A 21,980-nucleotide genomic window follows, 5' to 3' on the forward strand; every position below is an offset into this window, starting at 1 on the left:
TCAAGCATTTGCGCCGATTTGCGGGTTGTAGTTTGGCAATGGCGGCGGATACGAAAGTAATGGAAGCTCTTCAATCCGTCCTGGCTCGGCTCCCAAATATCCAGAAATTAACATTGAGGCCTTGGAATGTGCAAGGAATGTCCCCAAGGGTCATGATGGCTAACTCACTCGGGCGGATTACATACGTCATGACCAAACACTAGCGAAAATCAGATCCAATTGTTTCAAAGGAGTTCACCCCTCCCACCTGATAACGGGGCTCAATTGAGAAGGTCCAGACCCTTGTATGGAACGAAGTAAGTACGAGGGTCTGGTAAAACCAGGCTAGTGCAGCACTGAATGACAGATGTGAGGGTCGGTCAGGAGCCCAAAGACTCACTGACCTTTTATACACACACAATTATTACAAACACAGGTCACAGGTGAGGATGCTGACCTTTAGTAGCCATTCAAACCCGTTTGTGTCAACTTGTGTGCATGTTATCAGGCCAAGATCATTTTGGTAGTAACTCATTTGTTTGACCATAAATGGCTTCACACAACCACGTCCCAAAGGTTGAGGACAACAAATAGTGTTTGCAATATTGCCATAACTGCTTGAGATTGCGGAGACCTCTCGGAGACCATGTGCAGTCTCCGCTGAAATCGAATCTGTTCGTTTTCATCGAGACTACCTCAAGACTCTTCTTATCTCCAGAAGACGTCTTGGAGACCCCTCCGAGACCAGTGAGTGTCGAGTCTTCAACTAGTGCTCCTAGTCCCTCCTCAGACAAAAGGTGAAGTGCCTTGCCCAAGGACACAGCGACATGATGCACTTGTAGGAGCATGACTTCGAACCGGCCATCTTTCGGTCAATAAATGACCCGCTCTACCCTCTGGCCCACCGTCATGGCAAGATAGTAGTAAGTTCAACTGGAAAAAGATTGTGATAAAAACATACAAACAAAAAGAGATTAATACTAGAATTTTCTATAAAAATAAAAGCATAGAGAAGTTGACCTGTAAGAACTATGCAAATGTGTGTGAACACTCAACACTCCAGACTGAACGTCAATACAAAAACTTGCCCCTCATTTGGCCTGTTTGCTGTGATATCACTTGCATTCCCTCTCCAGTCTAATCTTATTGATGCCACTGATGATATCACTGAATTCAGTCTGAAGATCTTTTGCAACACCCACTATCTTCTTGACCACCAATATTACATCCTTTTCCAGAAAATACATCTTCATCCAGTGACTTGGATCAGAAATATGTTCATAAGGTAAAAGGCATGTGCTCCTGGGTCCACATAGTATGCAAGACTCGCCTTAAATAAGAATTCTATGTGAAGTCTTGTTTCCCACAACTAAAAATTGGCAAATGCACACAAAATACACAGGCATGCGCCGTGTGGCAGCACGTTTGTTCCTTCATTTCCAGCTTGAAAAATGTCTTACCATTCACTGAGAACAAAGAGAACCACAGTGGCAAGTGCCATGGTGTTCACAGGGCAACTCGGGATGACAGCTTTTTTTTCTTTATTCACACAAAAACACTCAAGTGTACAACATCGCCAACAATAAAAGACCCCTTCACCTGCTTACACCTTCATTTCAGGCAACTCAGGGATGGAGCAGTTGCAATTCCCGAGTCTCTGTACTTGATATTCTGCCAAAAATATCAGTGAGTTTTCAGAATAGAGAATTGTATTGTACAAAGACAAGTGGTCATCTTTGTAGATGAAATCGGAGAAAAACTGAGGATGAATTGTAATTAGACAAAAGCCCTGGTGATAGATTTTTTTCTGTTCCTTTTTTTTTCATATTTAACGTGAAGGCCTTAGACCTGAGTACAAGGCATTGGTTTTATATAGTGCTTTTCTGGACACAAAGACGCTTCACATTGCATTATTCATTCACTCCATACTTGGCAGTGGCAAGCTACTATTGTAGCCACAACTGCCCTGGGGTAGACTGACAGAAGCGAGGCAACCAGTCTGCGCCATCGGCCCCTCACACCACCACCAACCACTCACTCCATTCTCCAAGGCTTCCTGGTGTTTCCTGTTCTCCTATCCAAGTACTGACCAGGCCCTTCCTGCTTAGCTTCCAAGGTTTGACGGGATTGGGCAGAGCAAAGGCGGTATGCCCAATGGATGGATAATGGACTCTACCCAGTAGAAATTTGAACCAGTAACCTCATTTTAACAGGAGAGCACCTTGTCATTATCCAGGATTAGGGCTTGAAAGGTTTATGTCATAAAGGTCCAGCCAACAAAAAGCCCAATGATTATCGTGCAAGCTGAAAAGAAACAGAAAACTGACCTTGTGATCTTTCTATAAAAATGTTTACGATGCTCATTTCTCAGTAAATGGGGTAAAAAACAAAACAAAAGAGCATTAACCGTGCTAGATCATGTTCAGTTTATTGTCTGTATTCTGCATTAGAAACAACATAATACTGTGTACATAAAACGTTGAAATACTTTCAGAATTCAATAAACTATTTAAAATGGTATGCCTGCCCACTGTAGAGAAATACCATCGAAGCAATGAAAGCAGGTACTCTGACATTTGTTGAACCTTTGTTTAACTTCACCATGATTTCACCGTTTTGGACAAATTTTAAATAAAACATCGGTATTGTGCAAACAAAGACAGTATGAGAAGGTGTCAGAGGCAACGAACAGATCCACAGGGTTAACAAGCGGATTAAGTGACAGCTCGTCTGATGCCTCTGTCAGGAGCAGAACTGCAGCGTATGTGAGGCGGGATCGGGGGACGTGTATTGGCAATAATGCACTCACACTGTTCAAAAGCAGCAAAAAATCGAAGGGTCTTTTGGGGGGGGGGGGGGGTATCCAATTGGGATGCTCCTTTGTTCAATGATTTATCTTTTGGAATGCCGACTCGCATCCTGCTCATAGATAGGACAATGAGGGGAGTACAATGTCAGGATGTCAATATGAGTGCGGATACGCTCGGCTTTTTGTACACAGGGGGATCAGAGGGAATTCAGAGGTAAAAGAAACAACAACTAAGGAAACTTAAACAGAAAAGTGCCTAAGTAAGGATTTGGCTATAACAATATTTTGAATATGTATGTCATTGCACAAATGCTCAAAGACATGTGATACTGGCTCTCTTTAATCCCGGTCTCTTCAAAAACCACAGAACTTCACACCATTAAATTACCCTATTTCTCATGTTATGCTTGATTAGAGTCAGTGATATGCCTAATGGCAGCAGAGGAAGTATGTGTTAATGCATTCTTAAACAAAATCAGCACAGGTACAGAATAATGACGCGCCAAATGCTGTGTGATAAAATACAGATAAAAAAAAAATTATAATTATTCTTAAAGACATTTACATTTTATACAAAGAAACAGTGAATTACGGATCAACCGTTTGATGGGCTGATGCAGCCGATCACATGTACAAAGTAGAAATGTGTCTTGTTTCACAAAACACAAACTAGCACTACAATTGTGAGCTACGAACGTTTTGGTATTTCATACAGCATTGACAAAAATGGAACTTTTATAAATATTGATATTTGATTATAAAAATCCCTTGTGCTATAGTAATCTTAACATACAGTATTTCCCTCATCAAATCACCTAATAAACCCTTCAGTATGGCCATATTTAATGCTCTGTACCAATATATCACCTTTTACAAAGATAAATACTGCAGTTTGTGACGGTATCTGCGAGACAAAGCTGTCCAGAAACCACTTGCATGTGAACTAATGTAAAGACAATTAAATACTGTAATTTATAGAAACTATGCTTCTTTTAAGTTAAGTAAAATACACAATAAATGAATCTTGAGGAGCTGCACATTCATCCACAGACTGATCCTTATATTGTAATAATGGCAGAAAAGTTGGAAGAGGTAATAGTTGATGCCATGAAACCCGCCCCCAGAAAGACTATTCTGGGGGATCTCCTCCCTGTGACTACAGCTCTAACAATGCGGTGCAAAGTTTTGATAGTTGCTGATCATTAGAGTGACATTACGCCTTTTCCATCTTTCCGTATTTCTCAGCACATAGCACTTAGTTGAAGTGGGTGTTTATTTCAGAGCTCACAGGTCCTTATTGTGATTCATATGTTAAAGCTTCTGCCGGTTCATAACTTCACTGCGTTTGTGGCTACATTTATTTTTTAATTTTTGGAAGTCATTACACTATTTAAAAACTACACTATATGAAATGGTTCCACCTGCAAAGTACTTGTAACACAACACAGAAATGGCACCTTAACATTCCTTCTCAAGTTAAAAGTAATGTTCATAATGTTTTAATTAGGTTATGCTTTTGAGGTCCGTTAACGTCTTTGGTCCTTCATATTTGAGTCATAGAATGCGGAGACTTTTCCCCTCGACATATGACAGGTTTGTCTTCTATCTAACAATCATTGCACTGCCATCACACAAACACAATTCATTGAAAGAATGTGGCGAATTTCCTGTTAGCTCTTGGGGGATATGGTTTGTTTTTCCTGTTGCTTTTTTTTTCCACTTGCCCTCTTTAACTTCCTGTCTCAATGGCGGCTTTACAGGGGGCTATGGAGGTGAGTGTCAGAAGCCATTGATTAGACTCATTTTATCCATCACTCAAACCCATAACCTTCAGAATTAACTCTTTTCATTCGTGTCAAAGACATAGGTCCTGCTTTTAGATTGCTGTTTGAGGGCCAAATGGAGACAGCTTGTAAAGCATGATCGAAAACAGTCCAAAGCAGCAAACCCGTTTCAATTACTAGAAAGGGAGATGCGCCGGCGTCTGTAGGCTGGCCGTCTCATGCCATGCTGCTGGTGGGGGTGCTTTGGGTGCTTCCAATGCTCGCATTAGCACTGCTGTTCTCTGATGGGGATGAGTTGGTGGAAACAGGTTGCCGTTTTGCACCAGAACAAGGGCATCCTGGAAGACACGGAATATAATGGCTGATAAAGATCGAAACAAATACAATCTGCAGAGCACTTAAGACTTACCCACAGTTGAACTCATGTCAATGCCTGTAGGGTATCCTGCAAATGAAAACATTTGTTGCTGAGTGTAATAAAGCATGTGTAACTGTTTTGTAACTATAATATACAAAAGGTGCTCACCTGTTTTGATTTTGATAAACCAGAGGGCTCCAATAAGTATCACTCCGATCAGAAACCCTCCAAATGCAATGCCCAAAACACCGGGGAGGCCAACGTCACAGCAGTTGGTAGCTGAAAATGAACATGTTATATTGGGAATGGTTAAAAAGGACTTCATCATTTAAAAAAAAGGGAGCATGGAGTTTAAATTTAGAGAAACAAGACACTTCACTAAATGCAAAAAAAAAGAAGAGAAGCATAAACTACTCTAGATCAGCTGTCTACATAACAGAATATGTTATATGTTGTCTATATTTTAGAGTAAATTTGAAAAAAGTTCTTGTTTGTGAACAAAAACAACAACAAAAAACCAGTCCATCCTTGTGAGACGATGAATTGTACAATTGAACAGCAATAGTCCCTGAGCTTGTTTCAGCTGTTTCTGTCAAGTGCATTTACCAAATTCAGTGAACAGGTTAAGGTCTCAATAAGAAAATAATGAAGGCACACAAGTATGTTATAGACCTGCATCCTCACCAAGCAAACAATTATGTGGATTAATCAAAACTACAAGCACTGAAATAGGGACATCTAGTGGTTAGTTGCACAAACTACATCTCACTAGGTGTTTGGGGAGATGTGATATTATCAGATATAAATAAGTCAAGAGGGTTATATCGATTGATACTTGGGATTGTCTAAGGTGGCCTTTGACAGCCCACCTGCATAAACAGGACAAAGAAGCTCTAGTGTATGTGGACAGAAGGAGATGTGTGCATGAAAAACCATAAGGAAGAGATCGAGACGAGAACAGACAACTAAGACTAACTAAGACCTGAACAGTCAAGTGCCAATAACTCTTCTGCACAGTATTGACAGCCTTTCTGAATTAACGTCATAATCATCACCTTCATTCAAAAAGAAAACAAAAAGTAAGTAAGACTTAGCAAATCTGTTTAATTTTGGAGTAAGACTTAGCAAACGTTAAATAAAAGTGGACACAAATATGAAATAATACATATAAATCTTGAATATCAAAATTGTTCAACTTCAAAGCTAAAATCTATAACTATAATAAAACCAGGGGTTCTACTTTCTTATATAGACATCATTTCAAGTTATACAACGCAAGATGCCAATATAAAAAAAAGCTGCTGAACATAATCCTTCATCTTTACAGTGGCTCCTCCAGAGCAGCAATCTTAAGCTCCAAATAAACCTTTAAAATGAGCTCTGAAGTCTGACGATGTCTTCATCATCTGAAGAGCTTCACTTTGATGGCAGCACAACATTTTTTATTTACCCGGGCTGTATTGAAGGCTTGACAATGGGCTCAGGCGTGATGCCTGTATTTGGAGAGCAGCACAGTCAGACACTCACAGAAACACAAAGGATCTGCCTCTGTTCCCCTAAGAGCCATTATGTCTGATTGTGGTCACAAGGTCAGGCTGCAGACCTTCCTCACGGACACGGCCCTGTTCAGGCCCTCACTAGCTCCAGCGCACATCCTGACTGCACTGCTATGACAACCGCCTGCGTGCTGTGCACCGAGCACTGCAGGCAACAACACCACCAAGAATTATTGCAACAATATACTGACCGAGCTGCCGACTAACAATTAGGTCCTGAAGGCAAAAGGAAAGTTTTACTTTTCAGTGAGTTCAGCAAGTTTATTAAGTGGTAAGAACACACAACGTGATCCACCACGCTCCAAATACGTTCTATTTAAAATCTTGCTCTTATCCCTTAGCTTTTCAGCTCAAGTATTACGGTGCCATATTAGGGATTAAAAAGTTAACACAATTCCATAAAGCTCGATGCTGGAGGATAAAACAAAAGGGAAGAAGCTTCTACTGCACATTAGTAGCATATTTTGAGGTTTAACTCACTTGGCGGTTGCAGACATGGCTGAGTCACCTCCAGGTAACGCTTTACTCTTTCTCCATCTGCACATTTCTAAACAAAACAAAATGTTTTAATAACTATTTTTTCTTTAATAAGTGCGCCTTGCCTACCTCACTGTAGCAGAGTTTGACAGAGCACTCCAGGTCCCATGTGGTGGATGTCAGTTCTTGAAGCTGATCCAAAGAGAAGCTGAGCCGAGTGCGGTTTGCACAAGAGTTAACGAAGCAGCTTTCAGGAATGAAAGGCAGCTCCTTCACAATGTCTTTGGAGCGCAGAAAGCACTGGATCACCTTTATGGTCAGGACAAAGTTCCCCAAGGTGTTCCCTGTAATCTACAAGACACACAAACAAGGATGGAATATCACATCTGTGGCAGGAAGCAAGAGCACTGCATTAAACAACAAAACAAAAAAACACTGTTTATGATAAACAAAGGATCGTTGAGGTCGCAGAAGTTTAATGTACATTACATGTATGTATTTCTTAGATTATAAAGATCCATATCTTTATGCTTCCAGAGCAGAACAGGCAATACAGTAAAGGCAATACTAAAATAATGTCGATCTCATTGTTATAGACAGATGTAGAAGTTGTAACAAATGAACAGAGACAATGAAATGACCAAAGGGCTACCTCTGCATAGATTCTACTGTTGCTCTGCACTTTGGCATTAGGGTCTAGAGGAAAGCGGTAATCTGCTGAGTTGTACAGCTGCATTGTCAGGGGCATCAGTTGAGGGGCTTTGGTTGTAATGTTGAGAGCTGTCTTCAGCACTGTTTCTGAAAATGAGATGGTAAGTTTAGAAAAAACGAATAAAATGAACAAAGTAAAGCAAGAAATAATAATAATAAAATAACTACCTGTAGGGACAGCCTTCTTTTGTAACCTTAAAACAATCATGGAGCCCTTTGGGGAGATTTCTGTGTAGCTGGTGAAACTTGTAGTTTTAAAATGCTCCAGAGCCTTTCTCTGAACTATTTCTGCATTGTCACTATCAAGAGAAATGGACGGTGGGATTTGGTATTGCAGGCTAGGAAGGACAATAATCATAATCTTATTGTTAGACTGTAAAAAAAACAAAAACACAAAATACATGTTAAAAATGTGTTTTCAATAAAATGCTCGGTGTAAACAAGTGAGCTTTGACTGTCTTACTGCTATTTGGGTTTGTTGCATGTTCCCAATTGTCCAAGTAGTTCCCTGAGGACCTCTCAACAACACACTGGTCTTCTCTATGTCTATGGCAAGTGACACATTGCTACGAAAACAAAAATATTATAAAACATCACTTTTAACAAAAAAGCAAGGCCCAAATATGCTTGTGTTTGTTTACCGAACACTGGAACTTTCTGGAATGTTAATGATATGAAGTTCTTCATTGCTGTTTTGAGGCGAGGGGAAGCAGGAACTCACTGGTACAGGTTTACTTTTAATTGTCAGAAAGTATTTTTCTGATGTGTCTTCAGTTCCAAGTATACATTCCTGAGAGCCAGGCTTTGTTCCTAAGAAAAATAAATATTGAGTACAAAGTTGAATTACTGTATTTTCCAAAGCGTTGGCCTAATTGGGACTTAAATGTCACACAGTGTTTGCAATTCACAAAACAATCAAGCTACAACACTTGGACACCACATTCACTGTTCACTCTACGTAAAGAGAGCATTGCTTCCTTTGCGTTGTGATCGTGAAAAAAAAAAAAAAAGTGTTTGAGGCCTGGATGCATCAGCTGTTCACGATGTTTTCCACACCATGTAACAAGTGAACGTGCAGGTTCAGGGGATGACCTCACCTGTTCCTGACATGTGAACTGTTTTCAAGTTTTGAATTGTAGTGAAGGACGTGACGCCTCCAAATCGCTGCGTGGCCCATTTGATCAGCTCCTCGACTTCAGATGGAACGGCTTCCTTGAAGATCTTGTTTTTGTCGTCAGGGAATATAACGGAGGAGTTCTGGCTCACCTAGACAGATCGATAATGGTGTTAATGAACAACACTTGAACATGTGGAAACGGTAACTTTTAAAAGCTAAACTGTTCACTCTGTTATCATTTATTACTTTTTCATTGTTTGATAGAAATGTTTATTATGGTTAACTGTGCACTAAGTTGCACAAGCCGGTCGGAGCCAAGGTCCTTCCTTTGCTTCCTGAGTGGGGCCAGGAAATGGGCCCTTTTTTAGCTTTTGTGCGTCACCGCAGTCGGCTGGAATCTGGCTCCATACAAGGTATAAATATATACATCACTGCAACGACTAGACACTGCCGTTTCCTCGTCTGGGCCAATGAAAAATAATAAAGCTTACATTACAGAGAGAACAAACAGGAAAGGGCAATATCTACGGGTTGAGACTTTTAATGGGGTAGAAAATTAATTGATTACAATAATGACAGTTTGCAAAAAAAAGTCAACACTGCTGGGATATATATTTTTACATATTTGCTGGGTCAATAGTTTATCAGCACTCCGCTGTATCTTTAAACAATTCCAAGTTTCCGGATGTTGATGTAATGACTTCCCTGTTCAGAAGCGAAGTACAAAAAATCCCAAGCAGCTCCTACAAACTACCGCCATGGCTGGCGGTAGTTTTTTCAATGTTTAAATGCTTGGAGTATGTTGTAACAACAAGTACAATCTTCAGTTGGACATGTGAAGTCATGTATGAGACCAATGTTAATCTGTTCTGTTCCTCTCCGGCTGGGATTAGTATGAGAGAGGGGGAGAAATAACGAAATGCAATTGTGTTCCAAAATCCGCAGCGTCAGTGAAGAATGGGTCAAAAACTGTTTTGCTACCAGGAAAATGAAGTACACCTTATCTTAAAAAGGTATGAGTTTGGGGCTGGCACAAAGATTGAACCGTTTGTATAGTTGCCTTATAATTTAAAACGGAGAATTCGATTTTTATATTTCAGCAAAACTTAACAAATAGAAAACTAGACAAATAAATATTTGAGTATTTCCATGTACGCTGCAATATCGTTTTTTTGCCAGCGGAAGGCTGACAAAAGCTGGTATTGTGACAGTGAGCCAAGCTGTCAGGCCACTGACGTGTTTTCTCCGACGCAAAACAGATGCTGTTTCTCTTACTGTGCAATCTGCGCTAAAGTACGATTATCCCCCAGCGATGGTGCTCATCCCACAAAAACATCCTGCAGTCACAGCGAGAGCCAGCCAGAACCCCCAGTCATATAGGAACAGGATATGGCATCAACGAGCTGTCAGCAGATCACTAACCACTCACACGTGTTGTCAGCAAATCTGAACATGTCCACAACACTCAGAGCCAAAACCAATAAAGCAGTGTCCACAAGAATTGACGATTGTTTGTTAACTCATGGAAACTTTTCAAAAAATTGGCTCCTTTTAATGCAAAGCTTTTCATCATCATCTGACACTGAGCAGAAAAGCACACTCCCATCTGTGGGAGCTGTGAAGAAAGATGGCGTTTTTCAAACAATGAAAAGTTTGTGAGAAAACAGCAAACCAAAATCTCATCGATGCAATGGCCTTTTTTTTCTTCAGATGAACAATAATGTATAAAATGTAAAAGATTGAATAAAAAAGACAGCAAGTGTAACTGGCCAGCCTCTCCTGCTTTTGCTTCGAAAACACCAGCGTCTGGGACTTGGAGGACAATCCTGCACCGATGAGCTCTTTATTGCTCCAATCACAGACATGCACATTTGGAACACGTCTCGACTCTCAAACCGCCTGTCATCGTGTATCACTCAGAACTAACTTTAGAACTTCTCTCGCCTGTAATTGAAATTGTTCAGTAGTTTGCCTCTTGATTTGGCAGAAGATGAATATTCGTGTGTGATATTGTTGCACAGTGTATGTTCTACTATGTTGTTATGCATGAGCATCAGACTACACGTCTTTGTGGAGAATTGAAAAAGCATTTAGTTTGGCTGGCTCATGATAATATCGTTAATTGCAATTATTTTGGCCTAGATAATTGTGGCCCAAAAATGTATTATCGTCCCATCCCAAGTCCGAATAGTGCTGTCAGTGAGGAAGGAGGTAGGGAAAGGAGCCTGTGTGCTTCCTGTCATATCTCCTTTAGCATAAGGACCTCTGGAGGTTCCTCACTAGTGATTAGGAGCTATGTGCCATCCCATAAGCCACCGCGCTGCCACCTTTCTGTGTGGCTTTGTTTTGCAACACAGCTGAAGCTCTTGTTCCTAACAGCATAGGGACTTGATGGTTGTCTTTGTCACGTGACAAGAGGATAGGAGCAAGGATCGGGACATAGGAGCAGCCTTTGACTCAAATATGGAGGTGCAATGATTTTCAATCAGCTCCAGCTGGTTTTGCAGGTGGTGCTGATTGACGGGAGAGATGGGAGATAGTTCATTTGCTCAAAAAATGCATGGAGCATCTGGATTTTTTGACAGATTTCTACAGTGAATATAAACGCATCAGATCTGATTATAGTGTTGTCTGCAGTGCTTAATTTTAACCCTGTTTGGGAGAACACATTCCCCATCTTTCAGTTTTTCAGGGTAAATGATCCAGGAACTATTTTGGAAGATCCGGCAAATATTTGAGATGATATGATGGTGTTTAATGAGAGTGTTCCAGTAACTGTTTTGGCCTGTTCCCTGAATCCATCTCATCAATCCAAAAGTGTTTATGAACTACTAATTTACAAACTAAGCACTGGTCGGCAGTTATCTGCTGTTTCTGACCACGTAAACCACACTATTGTTTGAAGCATAAATCATAAGCAATAATGTAGGAAAACATATTGTGTAAGAAGAAGAAATGGCTCTTTCTGTGTTGGAGACACATTTCCCACAGCTTTGTCATAATGTGCTAAATAAGACTTGAAACAAGTCATTAGTTTGTTTGACCTTTTACCTTGAGAACATCTGTTTCACTTCTCTTTTCAAATGGAACATTATCCCCTCCAATTTCTCAGCACAACGTGTATCTGACTTTGGAAAAATGATTTGTTGCGTAAAATGTACATTCTTAGTCATTTATGAACAGTTTTAGAACACTTTTCCTTCTTGTAAACACTAAGTGTGATGAAAATACTTGAGATGAACAGTTCTGAGAACAACACATAGGCAGTACTTACATAAATGTTAGCATCTTGGTTGACGCTGTACGTTCCCTTTGCTGTGTCTGCTGATGCCAGGATAAGATTCATGGGTCTTGCACTGGTTAGATTCACAAAGAACATGTTGTCGTCGTCCTGTCAGGGAACAATGAAGCATGTTGTAGTTCAGTACAATCTGGAAAATACCTGATTTAGAATTTGTAATAGTAATTTACAATGCACATATCAAAAATATTGGAGAACACAGTCCACCTTCCAAAGTACAGGCCCGGGGCTAAACCCGGCCCCCCAGCATCGCACCCAGGATGATAGAGAAATATTTCACAAATCAGAGATCAAATGTGCTCTCAAAATGTGAAAAAGCAGAACACCCGATTAGGATATACATGAGTTACTACATTGGCATTTGTAGAAACTGATGCTCTATTTCGGCCCCCAAGAAAACCTGCCTACCCCTGCACCAGGATAGAGACCACGTGTACGGTACAACAAGCCCCTAAAAAAGTCAATCCTGCTGATTGAATGTGGTCTTTTTAGTTTGGTCTATATGGCAATGTAAAGATAATTTCTGCATTGCAATTTTACCACAGATTCTAGTTTCAATGTAGTGGACACCACTGAATATCAAGAATGTGGAATGTTCACATTCTTGTTCACAGAATTACAATCGTGTGAGCGTGTGTGTGTAGCTGTATGTGTGTGATACTGAAAGCATATACCAGAATACTCAGCTGCTTTAGAATTGGCTCCATGACTTCAGGGTACATTTATTCATTCATACAGCAGAAATGCATTATTTAGCCACATGTGCACTGTGCCACTGCCAGAAATCCTTTACTATGTAAGAACTGATTATCATATTTAATACTACAGCAGCTCATTAAAGTGGGTTTCAGCTGAGACTAGCACAATCTGATTTGCAAATTACCACCAGTCAGTTTATAAATCAGCATTTAGACTTGCAACAGATGGAAATAGCAGTTATTCTTTGTCTTTTCCATAACCACAATGGGGTGATTCTCGCAAAATCCTGGTTTCCGAAGCGCTTCAGCTTGAACATTTTCAAAATGTCTGAATCTAAACACTATATTTTCAGGATTTCTTGGCAAGTACAAATGTAGCATATTTTAAAGAACTTTTGAAAAACATATCCATAAAAAATCTCATTACTGCAACAGGCTTAAAATGTGAATTTAACAAGAAACCAAAAACCTGTTGGAGTTTTGGATTAGAAATGGATTATTACTTTAATCTTTAAACTTTAATATTATTACTTTAGTGTAAAAAAAAACCAAAGAGCAACATTTTTATTTTCATATGATTTGACACATTCCATAACTCTGTTATAAAGGCAACTCTTATTATCTTATCTTATCTTATTGTTTTTCTTCTGATGCATTATAAAATCTGCTTACTGCATTTATTCATAAATTGAACTCAATAACTTACTGTTGCAGTAATGATACATGGGTTTCGGACCAATGCACCAAAATACATTACTATATAAATAAAACGTTCAAATAATAATTCTAATGTATTCTTCTACAATATATTGTATTTCTGAGACGTATGTGTTTCCAGCTCAGTCAGTCCTGGTACTGTGCACCGCAGGCCGGTACTCAGGGTCACCTGCAACTGTATTCATTTAAATTAAATTAAATAGTAATTAAATGCATTACTAAAGCACACATGATTCATTTATGCTTTGGTAATGCATTAACGGTATGGAATTTTTGACATTGATCTGCCACACAGTAAAATAATCTTAAACAACTAACAACAGAGGTCAGAGTAGACAATTTGACAGTTTGTATAATCAAAACTCAATGTTTAGTGAGGAAGGTGTGGACTTTAAAAACATGGAGGTGATTTAAGGATTATTGCATTTGGACGTCAACGAGCTAATGAAATAAAATCTCTGGTGAGCTTTTGATTGGATCAGATCATTATCGCGTGTTGCTTTGACAGAATACAGGCCATTTAAGGTGTTTGCTTTAATTTGGTTAAAGATATGCAAATATTTCACTCTAAACAAAAGAAGAGTCAAAAGCACAATTGCTTTTGGAAACGGAAGTGCAGTCTGCAGTCACGTCTTCCCAGAAGTCTTGCACTGTTCTACCTGGAATGTCTGGCTAAATAATGAATGGCATTTCCTCTTTGAGCTCATTGTGCCTGTTTTAGGTCGAGTGTGTTTTCCTTAAATACTTCTAATGAGCCTTATTGTCCTGGTGTTGTGTGCGTTTCACCCATCATCCCTTTGTGCCACAAATTCTTTCTTGTTTCATCCCTACTGACCCTGATCACTCACCTTTTCAACTTGCATTCCTGTGTTTTCAAGATACAATTGTTCCCGTCCTCGAACTTTTTTGTTTTTTTTTCATCTCCAGTGCATTTCTGAAGGGACTTTGCTGGTGCAGTTTCCAGTTATTCTTTTGCCTCCCTCCCTTAGCTTGACTGGCTCGGCTGGCTGTCGTCTCGGCCGTGTGCCAATACTTTGACTATTCCAGCCAGCGTGTGACATCAATGGACCCCGCACCAAGTGACTCCTCCCAATGAATTTCCCTGGGCTATTTCATAGAGACAAAGTACAGGACTTTTAACTGTCCGGCAAACCGTAAATCAGCGTGAAAAAACAAAAGGGGCCAAGGAGGAAGGTGAGGAGATAAAAAAGGACAAAAAGGGAGAGATCAGAGCCAGGAATACTATCTCACACACTGCACACAGTTTGACAGAAGATGAGCCCCTTCCTCTGTGCTAACAAGAAAAATCTGTTCCTAAACAGGCAGTGAAGTGCAGATAAGGAACGTGTATAGAGAGATATCCATTATAAGGAGTAGGATAAGCTAGCGCTGTTTAATGTCCAGACGTTTTGCACACACTGCGCCAAATTCAGTCACCTTGCTCATCTAAGCAGCCAACATATTTGGTCTGAGTTACTACTTGGAGAAATAGAAGATATATCATGTTAGGACAAACTGTCTATGTCCCACATCTGGACGACTTTAATTAATACTCATAAAATAATAAATAATAAAAATACTCATAATCATAATCACAATAATACATTAAAAAAAACATGCATCTTTTAGGGCTGGGACTTTTTTCAATTAATTACAATTAATTAATTACATAAGGTTTAGTGCCATTCAAAATATTAATCGAAATTAATCGCACTTAACTTTCGATACGACAGTTTCTTTTTTTTCCTGCAGACGTTGCTTAGGCACAAACAACACGTAAAGCCAAAAACAATTAGACTGTCAAAGTCTAATTGGCAGTTTATTCACACAGTTAAGCGCCGACATAAACCTATTTAAAAAGATCATTCTCCAAAAAGTGTTTGAACTGTTCACACAGGCCTCACATCTCCACTCCAGATGAGTTCAAATGCAGGAAAATACAGAAGCATCTAAAATATGCCTCTACAAAATAAATACAACCCTAAATAAATGATGCTTAAATGCGCTTAATTGCTATTAAGTAACTACAGAGGCCATAATTAACTCTATTAAAATGTTTTAATTGAGTCTCATCACTAGTATTTTTGTTACTTTTCCACTTTAGATAAATAATCATAATACTGAAGTCATGAATGTGACATACACGTGGCGTTTGCATCCACAAATGGAAGGTTAAATCACGTCTCGGACAGTGGAGGGGGGCACATACAGGTTACAGATTGCCCCATTCAGCAGTGCGGATAAATGGCCAACAAAACAATTTTAGGGCAGCAAGGGAAATGAGGAGCAGTTGTTGGAATGATTCAAGCAATAGTAAAAGCGTACAAGAAAAATAAATGACCACTGTTTGCTGCATGAGATATGTTGACAGTGAAAAATGGAACCACAATTTTAGAACCAACACAGCCTGAGCAATAATGTAAGATAACATATTGTGTAAGAAGAACAAATGGCTCCTTTCTGTGTTGGAGACACATTCCCCACAGCTTTGTCATAATGTGCTAAATAAGACTTGAAACAAGTCATTACTTTGTTTGACCTTTTACCTTGAGAACATCTGGTTCACTTCTCTTTTCAAAATGGAACATTATCCCCTCTCATTTCTCAGCCCAACGTGTATCTGACTTTGGAAAAATGATTTGTTGCGTAAAGTGTACATTCTTAGTCATTTATGAACAGTTGTTTGGTGTCTGAGTCACTGTCAGTCTTTGACAAACTGGAGGCAACACATCTGTTCTTTCTCCAATTGGGTATTCACCACACCAACACAAAGCGATTATTACAGAAAACATCCTAACATATGCTTGGATTTACAGTTTGTATTGACACAGGGGTCTTGTGTTCTGTGTCAAATGCTAAAAGAACAGACGGCAAACTCCTCCTGACGTAACACTGGGTTTGTATCAAAAGTTAGTTGTCAGTTTGACAGATGGTCAGCCCTGACTGGGCAGCATTTGTTCTGTCATTGTGCACATTGCCAATTTGATTTTCAGATAGAGGTGGGCAATATATCGTCTAGAGATAATATCGAAATTGCTGGTTGGAAGATAAGCACATTTACAATATCGAGTGTATCTCTAATGTCAAGAAACCAACACAAAAGTAACAAAAACTGCTGCTAAAAATAAAATATACTTGATATGTATTCTCTGAAAAAAGGGTCAAAGTGTCAAAGCAATGTAAATTTAGATGTTTTCCAGCACATCTTTACATTTTTCTGTTGGTTTGTAAAAATAAATAAAACAATATTGAGAAAGTCCCCAAATATATTGAGATACGCATGTTGGTCATTATCGCCCAACCCTTTTTCCAGATCTATTATTTCTACTGGTTGGTGATGAAAAAGATGAAGTAATCCAAGCTCACCCCTCCAGTGAAGATTAAGTTGATGATATGAACTTCTTTGTTGTCTTTGCCGATGAAGCTCGTCCAACAGCCACTCTGCATCTCCTTCATAAAGATCCAGGGATTATTATGTCCCACATCTGGGAAACACGTCTGGCTGGACCCTGCAGGAAAAACAAATAGCGAGGTCAGCACTTTACTTTAATTGACCACACTGTCCACAGCTCTGCCAGCTTGTTCATGGCTGGCCTCAACAAAAAGCTAAATGGTCACTCACTGTGTGCTACAGAGTCCATGTTTGACACTGAATTTGTTTGTTATTAGTCATTTTGAAAGCTTTCTCCTGGTGCTCAGAGTCGGGGTGTTAGATGTGTAGGTAGAAGTACATTGTTTAAAGGGAGTTGGGCTGGTTCGCGTTTATCAGCTGTGTCAGAACGCTGGGCTGCAGTCATCCATCACAACTGCTCACTGTGCTCTGTGTATGAGCCTGCAGTTTAACCTGGAGATGCCAGTCTCAGGGGCAGGATTAATCAAGGCAGGGCAGCACATGTGTGGGGTAAAGGGGCAAATGCCATCTTTGTGTTCTATGGTACTACCACACTACCCATTAGGGGTGGGAACCTCTGGGTACCTCACGATTCGATACGATACTCCATACATGGCTTACGATAACGCAGCCATTCCCAAAGTCCGGGACATCGTGGCCCCCTTATTGATCAGACAATCTCTCGGGGCCCCCCCAATCATATTTACTCCAAGGAGTTTCTTACTATTTCACAGCTAAAATGACATGAAAAGTAACATATAGCAATGACAGTAGCCTAAATACTGGTTTAAGCTGGTGCATTTGTCTAAATAAATGTAATCTTCCTTTCAAAATTAACTTTTTTTCTTTGGACTTGTTTTGTAGACATGCTTTGGGGCCCCCCCTGTAGTGCCGGACCCCACTTTGGGAACCTCTGTGAAAACGATTATCTCCCGATGCACCGATAATCGATATATTGCACAAAAATAAACGATATATAAGATACATCACGTTAAAAAAAAATATATTTTAACATACTACATATTATTCATTATTTACATTTCTTTTCATGTGCTTTGTTCCCTGTTTTGTGTATAAATGATCTCTAACTTACACAATGAAAATAAGTCTATAGATCTGTCAGTGACGTCATTCACATTTAAATAAACAAGAAACCACAGACCTATTTCAAAGGGAATAAATCAACCAAACCAAATTAACCTTATTTACAACTATAAAAGCTATCATTAAAAGTAATAAAAGTAAGTTATTTGTGTGACAGTGGTTGGTCCAAGTGCTTAAAACTGTAGTGCTGCCCCTGCTGTCCTGACTGAATTGATCATTATTGGCCTCTATTCACTGTGAAAAGAGTGGAGCCCTGCTGCCTCATCAATATGCATGACGTTGCTCATTAATATGCATGGCGTCATCAAAAGCATCAATATCGGAATAAAAAGTATTGTATCGGTATAGTATGGTCCCGTAAAATATTGCGATATATCGGAAAATCAACATATTGTCACCCTCCTACCCATATGCACATTACGTAAATCTCAAACAAACTTTACATTGTTAAATGCTCAGATTTCCTTGTGAAGTGCTTTGGGTGTCGTGTGTCATGTGAAAAGATTCCTTTCCATAAAGACGGTGTAGCTCAACCATACAGCGATGAACGTGTGAAGGACAGGTGGTCTGTAACAACTACTTCATCTTCCTCTGACGTAAAAGAACATTATGTGCTAAACCTGAGAGGCCAGACTCATCTGTGTATATTTTTTTGTAAATCCCACAGATGAAAGTACAGGACGGGACATTATGGGATTCCCTGAGGTGGTTTTGTGTTGTGAGCAGCCTTGGTTGTTGAAGAATTCTGATTTTGGATAACGCCTCAGAATAAATCCTTAGAAAACATCAAATCACTTGAGAACACAGAAGACTCAAGGCTGAACTCTGCTCCTGCCTCAGTGTGACGGTGGAAAGGAAGAGATGTGATTTAACAGTTCAAAATCTGAACATTGTTGGACATAAAATGATATACTTTTTCAACTGGAAGTATTCACGATGTCTTTGAGATGATAAAACAATATGCAGGGAATGAGTTAATGAGAAGCTGCAAAGGAAGGTCAACAGGATGTTCCTTATTTAGAAGCAGTGCTAATCAAAGACCAGGGCCAAAGCGATGTCATCACTAGTGCCAGAGGAGAATGGACTGAAGTTAAGATAAAGCTGAAGAAAAAGTGAGCAAACTTCAGGGAGAAATGTTACATAACCGACAAATACAGCAGTGATGAGGGTTTTTTTTTTTTTTATGTGGGACAACTTGTGCTGATCACTGAAAGTTAAGTTCTGTTTTTGCTATTTTTATTTACAATTATTAAACTGTGGGTATGTGTGAGTGTTATGGCTGCAAGATGTAAGAGAACATAGCCATTTTACTGCAAAAACAATATTTTGTTTTGTTACTATTTCAACGTAGTATGTATCACCAAAATTGTACTGTGTTTGTACTTTTTTTTAAAGAAAATTGAGTAAAAAAAATAGCAACTAAATCATGACTAAAACTGAACTTTTGCACATTTTTCAAGTTACCATGCATTGTTGTTCTAGATTAAATCTTGCATATTCATATTGCTCCCCACAATATGGACACTGTGTCCCCAAAATTACAAAACTGTGCAGCCCCAGTAAGTGTGTTAAAAACATTTGGTTTTAATAAAGAAAATCACATCCATATCTTTTTGGGATTTAGTTTCTTGAAAATGAAGATGGAATGTCGTCTTTGCTCCCTCTCCATCGGTCTTACTCGGCCACGACCTGGAGGTCAAGGCTGGTTTCCTGTTATTTTGGCCCTCTGTTAATGTCTGTTGCTCAGGACCCACATCCATAAAGTTATTTGGCTTGTGTTGAGCTGTAACAGAGCTAACAGCCCGTGACTGTCCCCTCAGAGGTCCTGTATAAATCACGATGCTGTGTGCTTGTGTGTGGGATGCCACAGTCTCTTTTTACGAGTCACTATAGGGTATGAAGAGCATTCATTTTGGCCTCCTGACCCCGGAAATGCCAGCGGCCTCGCTAAGCGGTTTGCTGGTAAATGAGGTATAGAAGAAGCATTGAATTCCCTTCTCTCTTTATCAACTCATATCAGTCCCCTCCATTTCCCATTCCATGAGAAGACATGTTTACACGCACTGATTGTTTCCATTTGTCTGATACCAGAAGAACTGTCTCCATTGACAACTCAAGTAGAGCTGCATAATTACTGCAATGGTCATCAAATCAAACTTTAGATTTTAATGGGCACAATTTTGGCTGTAGTTAATATGTGTGCTGAAAAATAACCACAATCATTTGTATCCATTGGGATTCATCATACTTTAGGCCCATACAAACATGTTCTGAAATGCAGGAGATTCTTATAGTAGTGTAGCAGTTTATTTTTTATTTTTCTATCAGATGTCAATGCTTCTCAACTTTTAAAATGTGTGTTACTCTTGTCAAAAAATGAAATCAGAATTTCCTTCTCTTGTGCTCTTGGGCACGTCACACGTTTGCCTTTTGATTTGATCGAGATTCTTGTGTTTTACAAATTTTTTATAGCATTTAAAGAGAGGGTATTGTGCTTTTTCCAGGTATTTGATTATTAATCTCAAGACAATCTTACACTTTGTTGGTTAGAGTAGTTTCACTTCCTGATCCTACGAGTGAGCTAAAATAAGCTCCTCCCACTCCCCTCTCCTCATGCTCCTTCGTTGTTTCAATAAAGAGAAGACAATGAAGCTGTAATGAAGCTACGACGAGAGTTTTCACTTCATTGAGAGGGTATAGCTTAGCAAGAGAAGGTTTCAAATCACTTTTTAAAGAAATCTACATTAGTTTACTAACACAGCACTCCGGCCGATTACTTTTAGTGACACCCCGTCCATAGTGTGTCAATTCCAATACCAAAAAACGCTAACAATTAACAAGAGTTTTTGGGCTCAGGCGATAAAAGAAGGCTCATGTGTTGATGGTTCTGTCTGAGATGTCTCACATTTGTTTGGATACATAGTAAAGGTGGGGCCTGTTTAAAGTGCATTTGACAGATTTTAATGCTTTAGAAAAATGACATATTTAGATGGATAGCATCTGTTGTAAGTAATAATTATAATTTTATTTCAGTGAAGCAGCAATTATAATGAAGGAAATGTATCTTGTTGTCTCTGTTATTTATGTAATTATGGGCTGTTGATTGAACCACTTTGCTCCTCCATGTCTTTGTATCTTTATTTAGTAGAAAACTATATTCATAATTCAGCGTTTATTAAAGTACTTTTTCAATCATTGGAGAAAGTTTCTTTGTATTCCCCCTCAACTGCTTCAAAACATGACGATATATGGGCGATTCCACAGATGTCGTCTGTATCTATAGATAGAGGAGCAAATTTACTTCTTTCCTATTGACATAACATAGTTGGCATTCTAACATTTAACAGTTTAACATTGTTTGCCTCTGTCTAGGTCATTTCCTGTCAGTGTCCAATAAGGAAGTGAAAATATAAACATCACAAAAATGGTCAAACTAAAGAAAATTGGCATTTTTTTATTTAATTTTTAAATCTTAAATATAATTGTGTTAACTATGTTTTAGCTAAAATTGTGTCTAATGTGTCATATATCATTTTTTAAATCATCATGAAATGCATTGTTAATCAAAGAATGGAGTTGGATGAAAACGTAACCTGTTAAAATCTCAAATTCTGCTGACTTTAGTCACATCTCCATGGAGACGAGCTGGAGCTGGAGAAGTTACAGTCATGTCTTAGGAGAGCTGAGCCGCTCACAACAAAGGCACATGTTTGTTTGTTCATTTATGTGGTATTTTTCAATGAGGAAAATATCTGTTATAAAATAAATGATTGTATTTCAATATTATTTTTTCTGTAAAATTGGCTATAAAATGTCTGTCTCTATTATTCCTGATTATGTGAATGTTGGTCTATCCTAAATATAGCCCATGACAAAACTATGAATTTCACATCCACAGTACATAATGATACAATGATAATAATGCCTTTTGATGTATTTTCAGATTAACCTCAACATCTGACCAAAGAACCTCAGTCA

At 39.0% G+C, this 21,980-nt stretch overlaps 1 protein-coding gene across 1 annotated transcript in view; it reads right to left on the reverse strand.

Moving 5' to 3' along the window:
* Window positions 1-2,829: 2,829 nt before the first annotated feature.
* Window positions 2,830-21,980, reverse strand: part of eng (endoglin) — a 30,838-nt gene continuing 11,687 nt past the window's right edge. The window contains exons 3-14 of the mRNA XM_079552133.1: window positions 16,874-17,016; window positions 12,066-12,182; window positions 8,772-8,940; window positions 8,316-8,484; window positions 8,138-8,240; window positions 7,843-8,047; window positions 7,616-7,761; window positions 7,093-7,314; window positions 6,967-7,033; window positions 5,099-5,209; window positions 4,982-5,017; window positions 2,830-4,910 (exon numbers count right to left, since the gene is read on the reverse strand). Coding sequence (XP_079408259.1) covers window positions 4,789-4,910; window positions 4,982-5,017; window positions 5,099-5,209; window positions 6,967-7,033; window positions 7,093-7,314; window positions 7,616-7,761; window positions 7,843-8,047; window positions 8,138-8,240; window positions 8,316-8,484; window positions 8,772-8,940; window positions 12,066-12,182; window positions 16,874-17,016 — 1,610 coding nt within the window. The 3' untranslated portion in view covers window positions 2,830-4,788. The remainder of the gene's footprint in view (window positions 4,911-4,981; window positions 5,018-5,098; window positions 5,210-6,966; window positions 7,034-7,092; window positions 7,315-7,615; window positions 7,762-7,842; window positions 8,048-8,137; window positions 8,241-8,315; window positions 8,485-8,771; window positions 8,941-12,065; window positions 12,183-16,873; window positions 17,017-21,980) is intronic.

This window comes from Gobius niger, assembly GCF_951799975.1.
Source record: "Gobius niger genome assembly, chromosome: 2".
NCBI lineage: Eukaryota > Metazoa > Chordata > Actinopteri > Gobiiformes > Gobiidae > Gobius > Gobius niger.